Source organism: Austrofundulus limnaeus, unplaced genomic scaffold (genome assembly GCF_001266775.1).
Source record: "Austrofundulus limnaeus strain Quisiro unplaced genomic scaffold, Austrofundulus_limnaeus-1.0 Scaffold157, whole genome shotgun sequence".
Taxonomy (NCBI): Eukaryota; Metazoa; Chordata; class Actinopteri; order Cyprinodontiformes; family Rivulidae; genus Austrofundulus; species Austrofundulus limnaeus.
The window spans coordinates 160,186-166,660 of NW_013952559.1; the positions used below are offsets into that span (position 1 = coordinate 160,186).

Genomic DNA, 6,475 nt, shown 5'->3' on the forward strand with positions numbered 1-6,475 from the left:
CCTCTAGTAATATATTTACTGAGAAAAATGGTGACATGTTCAATACTTATTTTACCCACTGTATAAGTTACGCAAATACTAAAAAACTTTACATGTCACTAAATCATGTCTTTTTTAGCACATATGTTAAATTCAAAATGAATGAGGAAAAACCACAGAGTAAACTGAGAACGTTRCAGCTTGTTTTCCATTTTACTGCTTATTGGTGAATTTTTCTCCAACATATCGAATCCAGAATTCACACCAACAACCGCTCAAAGTAAAAATCTGTTTATGATCATTAACAACTCTGCAGCTTTATACATTTTCTACATTATCTAAATGACAGTCAAAAAAGCATAAAAAGTTTGTGTTGTTATTTTTAACAATGATCATCTCCTGATAAATCCGACATCGAAGGTGACGTAGGACTGCATGGAGCTTTTTTTTTATTACCTTTTATAACCGTTGACTGTCTATTGTACATATCTTTTAAAGGACATCACCTTTTATCCTACAAACATAAAAAATAATCTTTTTAGGCAGATAGTTTAGTTGTAAGAACCTTTTAAAACCAGGTTTTATGAGTTTTAAACAACTGAGCATTTTATTTCTGAAATAATAKTTAAAAAAACAAAAGTCCTCCAGGAAGCCTGAAGATCTTTTGATCAAAACGTCTTTAAAAGATGACAAAGCATTGAACACATTGCACCAACTTTCTCTGAACTATTTTTTCTTAAAGCACCACAAAGCAGATCCTCAGCAGAGTTCGATGTGMTTTTACCAGTGAAAGTTTTATGTCGGATAGTTTAAATGGAATTTTTTTTTCTTAGGAATTGTAAATGTTATCTGACATCTGAGAGCATAACAAACTGTTTGGTCTGTGATCAAGGGTTGCTTCTATCTGCAGGTGTAAACTCTTATTGCCTTTTAAACAAAGGCAGCGATAAGACCGAAAGGACACAGAGTTTTAGCTCCCTCTCCTAAAATGACTGATTTGGAGCCAGTTTTACTTGTTAGGTCTGTTTGCTGCTGAGCGTTTCATTCAAATGTGTGAAGGTTCATGAGATATTTTGCAAACAGACGCAAACATCCCCAAAAGAAAAAAGTTGCAGTAATTTAGTCACTTTTGTCCCGAACAGATTGTCAGGATCTGTGTTTACTGGTTACCTTTTCTTTGTTCTCATTGTTTATTCCTGTTTATTTAGTTGTATTTTCTGTTTTGTGATTCCCGTGTTTATTTCTTATTTATTTCATTTGTTGAGTTTTTATATTTCCCTCTGTGCCACTTCTCCGTCAGCCAGTGTTTTTCCAGTCAGCCTGCCACACCCACCTGTTCCCTGTTTCCCCTGTTACAGCTGCAGCCACGTCTCTCATCAGCCCTTTGGTTTCACCACATTGTGGTGCTTTCACGCCGGGTTTAAATGTGTCGCCTTGTGCCACATTTTTGTATGTGTTTTTTCACATTAAAGTACACATTTATGCACATTTGTATTTTGGTATTCATCGCATGACATTTGAAAAAAAAAAAAGGTAGCAGGAACTGGAGAAAAAAAAGGCCAAACTTTTTGTGTAAAGATCGACTAAAGAGGGGATCAGCTGAAAACAAACAAATAAACAAACAACAAAATAAAATAAATAAACTTAACAATAAGGTAGTATAATTAATAAATTGACACTCTTGTGTGTTTGCAGGAGGCAAGATGTGGTTACGTCATCATCCTTATGGCTCTTTACTGGTGCACAGAGTGCATGCCTCTGGCTGTGACCGCCCTGCTTCCTGTTGTCCTCTTCCCCATGATGGGCATCATGAAGGCTGGAGATGTACGGTCCTATATATTATTATTATGTCACAACTTATAYTGTATGTTCCTTAAAAGAAATGCTTCTTTCAGCTATTAGCTTCACAGATAATTTGATAAAATTCTACTTCGTCATCCGAAAAAAATCAGGTCATTTSAACTTAGTTGCATAAGATTTAGTGTCATAAGTGAGTTCCCTCTGTGTCTGACATGAACAAGCAATCAGTAGAAGTCATAAATTAATAATTAGATGACTGGAATAATTAAAACGCAGGACACATTTTGTCCTCAAGACCAGGAGGACAGTAATCGCTGCCAAGAAATCTGAGATAAACATGTAATAAAACAGGCTTGAACTCTGGTTTTGTCTGGACTCATGAAAAGAAACGTGAAAGCCAGGCCTTTTTCAAAGAACAGTTGAGCAAACTTGCTGACTCCGCTGGCGTCTCACTTTTATTATTCATTAAGTAATTATGAACCTCCATCAACATTTTCACAGGTTACCAAAGGACGGCTGCTGTGACTAAATTGAGTTATGATGACTGGATGTTTGTGATGCGTTTCAGGTCAGTATCGAGTATCTGAAAGACTCAAACATGCTGTTCATCGGAGGCCTGTTGGTGGCCATCGCAGTGGAGCAATGGAACCTTCATAAACGCATCGCTCTGCGAGTTCTGCTACTGGTTGGTGTTCGTCCATCCCTGTAAGAAAGCCTTGTGACATGGTCAAGAGTCAATCCCTTCCTTAAAATACTCACCTGGAAGCATTTCATGACATAAAACTGACTCTTTACGTATATTTTTTATTCTGAGAGCTCAACACAAAAAACAAACGAGCGGTGTGTGTGAATGGGTGACTAGTGTAAAGTGCTCTGGGGTCCCCATGGGGCTTGATAAAATGCTATACAGTAAGTTCAGTCCATTTACCAAATGAGCAAACAAAAAGTGCTTCTCAAAACTGAAATACTGGATTTGTACAAACTTGGTTGATGCAGAATCTTAAGCCGAAACATTTACCCTTTATTTCTTCGCTGATATTAAATTTACATAAATAATTGTGGGTTTTAAATGGAGCTAAACTGAATAACACTTGTCAATTTGTGAATTACTGAAAAATATGATACTTAACATAATAACTATGGAAGACAATTAGAGCCACAAAGTAAAAAATATACAGAATTTAGACTTTTTTGCATCTTTTCAAACATTAATGTCAGGAAACTGAAATTGTGTGGCCCTCTTCCATGAGCATATGGAGTGCCAACACTAACATTTTATTGATATTTCGCTCAGTGATCTTACGTTTTGCTAACTTTTACTAAATGTTAAACTGAAATGTTAAAAACTATATGCACATATTCAAAATGTTTAAATGTAAATGTAAAAGTTTTAAATGTTGAAGTTAAATGTTTACATTTAATTATTTTGGAAAGCCTTTGCTGTTGCACCCTTGATATAATGCTAACAACCACTAACACTGCTAACACTGCTAACAACCACTAACACTGCTAACACTGCTGAAGGGCTCGACACACAGGAGGCGACGCCGCTCGCTCTCCATTCGTTTCCTGTGGAGCTTGTGCAACGAGGCGACAATCACTCGCCCTACTCCAGCCAAGAGACCGGCAAAAATCATGCATGTGAAATTTCGCGCTCGTACACGTAGACGTGCACACGCGAGCTTTCAACTCAATATATGAAAGTTGTAAAATGTTCAACTTTTCTCGCTGTCGCTTAGCGTACAACCAATCAGYGAGGGTTTCATTGACTGACCAATGAGCAGAGAGTATACTACACACTGCAGTTAGCTAACACTTTCAACGTTATTTTAGCTCTGTCAAACTTTCCAGTTTTATATGACTCTTACCAAGTGATTACTAAAAAAGGCAGCTTTGTGGGAATTTGTTGGCGCCAGGGTGAAGTTATCCCGCAAGTTTTTCCTCATAAAATTGTATCTTGGTGTGTGTTTGTTTTTCAACATCATTAGCATCGCAAGATTTGTTTAGTTTACACATTCATAATGCACCCCACTTTTTTTGTGAACCACCAATAACCTTTACAAGAGGCAGTAGAAGAACCAATCAAATTTTGTGAAGACAAGCGACCCGAGAGCGAGATTCGCAACGATGCCATCGCTATTGCGTCCCGTGTGTCGGGTTTCACCCTGGTTGCGATGACAGCCGTTAATCGCTGACGTTTGTCGCTCCCCRTGYGTCGAAACCTTAACGCTGCTAACGCTGCTAACGCTTCCCTCTAAGACTGTGGTGTCCAAAGTCAGTCCTCAAGAGCCAGTGTCCTGCATGTTTTCGGTCCTGCTCTGGTTYAGCACAGCTGAACCTAAGGAGTGCCTAATTAGYAGGCCTCTGCAGACCTTKATGACCTRCTGAGAAGGCMAGCTAATTAAGCACTAATTAGGTTCAGCTGTGTTGAACCAGAGCWGCACTTAAACCATGCAGGACACCGGACTTTGGACACYACTGCTCTAAGACATCCAATTTGCAGTTGCAGCCGGTGTCCTGTGCTGGACCACAGGACCAACCATGCTGTTTTCAATAAACACATTTTAAATTTAGATTTTAAAYACTATCTCCAGCAGCATTAGCAGCATTGGTAGCATTAGCAGCATTAGCATTGACATCAGTTGCAGGATAATGACATCATCCTGGTTAACTAACTCTAACCCATTGTTAGCTAATGCTACCCAGAATTATAATGCAATAAAATTTTAATGAAAACACTTAAACTAGGATTTTACTCTCAGAAAGTGAGTTAAATAAAATAAATGTGTCAATTTTTAACGTTTTACACTTGCAGCTCCATACAAGCAAAGAAATCCATAAAAAATTAATAGACCGTACATTTCATCCTAAATGGAACCCATCACAGCTCACGGTGATCAGAATCCTTTTTTCTCGCCTCACTTCCAGGTTGATGATGGGATTCATGATTGTGTCRTCCTTCCTGTCCATGTGGATCAGCAACACAGCCACCACAGCCATGATGTTGCCCATCGCTCACGCCGTCCTCCATCAGCTGCAGGCAACCGAGGCTCAAGCAGAAGAGCGAGATTTCCAGATCGCAGCTCAAGAAAACCTCGGCTTTGAGATGGAAACCAAGGAGGAGATGACAGATAAGAAGCTTCCACATGAGAACGGTGCTGGTGGGTAAAAATGTTCACGAAGCAGATGTGTTTATGAACAAACAACACCTGCAATAACTTTTTCGATTTGTCCATATTCAGCTGAGCCCATGCAAAATATTGAGGCYTGGAAAGATTCTAGAAGAAAGGCCATGGAGGAGAAGTACGACCTCCTGACTAAAGGGATGAGTCTGAGTGTGTGTTACTCTGCCAGCATCGGAGGAACAGCCACGCTCACCGGCACCACACCTAACCTCATCCTCAAGGGTCAAATGGACAAGTGAGGCACTWAAAGCAACAACTTAACAACTGATCAAATTTCTGCTCTTCTTATCGCTCCTCACCTTCTTTTSTGAAGGCTCTTCCCTGGAAACGGAGACGTGATCAACTTTGCCAGCTGGTTTGGTTTTGCTTTTCCCAACATGGTGCTGATGCTGGTGATCTCCTGGCTCTGGCTTCAGTTTATGTTTCTGGGCTTCAAGTAAGACCACCTCATCAGTTTCCAATTTGTCTTCGTTTGTTTGTTTCAGTTGAGAAAGGATTCAGTTGTTTGTTCAAATCTGTTGGTTTTATTTTGTCAGCCTGAAGAAGTCGTTCGGCTGCGGCGTGAAAAGCGACAGAGATAAGGAGGCRTACGCCGTGATGAGAGGGGAGTACAGGAAGCTGGGCGGGATGAAGTTTGCCGAAGGAGCCGTGCTCACCATCTTCGTCCTGCTCGTGCTCCTCTGGTTCACCAGGGAGCCGGGCTTCATCCCCGGCTGGGCCACAGTGCTCTTCAATCAGGACGGGGCGTGAGTCTCTTCATTTCTCCTCCTGGYTTTGTTCAAGAGTGTGGCTGTGAGGACTGCTTCTAAGCAGTCACTATCTTACCTGCAACCTTCAGCACTTAATAAATTGTTTCGTTCAGGTTTGTGTCAGACGGAACCGTTGCGATCTTCATGTCCATGCTCTTCTTCATCATTCCCTCTCGCTTGCCGACGTTTGGCAGCTACGGCTACAACGAGGCAGGTCAGGTGTTTSGGTCGACCTGGTGCTGATCCTCGGTACGACGTGCTTCACCAGCATCTTTACAGTTCTCTGTTTCCTGCGTCCCACAGGTAAACTGGTGAAGGCTCCTCCGGCTCTGCTGGGCTGGCAGGTCGTTCACGAGCGAATGCCCTGGAACATCATCCTGCTGCTGGGAGGCGGCTTCGCTCTGGCTGCTGGCAGCGAGGTAAACAACTGGTTTTCCTCATGTTTATTTACGTAAAAAACAGAGACCATTTTGTTTTTATTACTTTTATGCAAAGTCTACAAAAAGGAGCTTATATGTGTAAGTGGTACAGAGTAAACTGAAGTTTTGTTATCAAAGATTTTGAAGATATTAGATTAGTGATTATTTTGTTTTATTTGAAATTTCTTTTAGCATTTTGGTCTCACTTTTAGTGAAAACCAATTAATGCTGTAATTCTAGATGCCTATTTTGATTGAGTTCCAGTTTCTTCTCAGTTTTTCTGTCAAATTTCAAACTAAATCAAGTCAGCACGCCACATAATCTCCATTTTATCTGTATATAC

General features: G+C 40.3%; 1 protein-coding gene across 2 annotated transcripts in view; it reads left to right on the forward strand.

Annotated features, from left to right (window-relative positions):
• Nucleotides 1-6,475, forward strand: part of slc13a2 (solute carrier family 13 member 2) — an 18,219-nt gene that overhangs the window by 2,709 nt on the left and 9,035 nt on the right. Inside the window, exons 2-9 of one of the 2 annotated variants that reach the window (XM_014016876.1) lie at nt 1,675-1,803; nt 2,348-2,484; nt 4,708-4,940; nt 5,022-5,199; nt 5,278-5,400; nt 5,501-5,710; nt 5,827-5,927; nt 6,017-6,132. In XM_014016876.1, coding sequence (XP_013872330.1) covers nt 1,675-1,803; nt 2,348-2,484; nt 4,708-4,940; nt 5,022-5,199; nt 5,278-5,400; nt 5,501-5,710; nt 5,827-5,927; nt 6,017-6,132 — 1,227 coding nt within the window. Of the gene's footprint in view, nt 1-1,674; nt 1,804-2,347; nt 2,485-4,707; nt 4,941-5,021; nt 5,200-5,277; nt 5,401-5,500; nt 5,711-5,826; nt 5,928-6,016; nt 6,133-6,475 lie in introns of those variants that run through there. The other variant, XM_014016877.1, reaches the window with a different exon arrangement.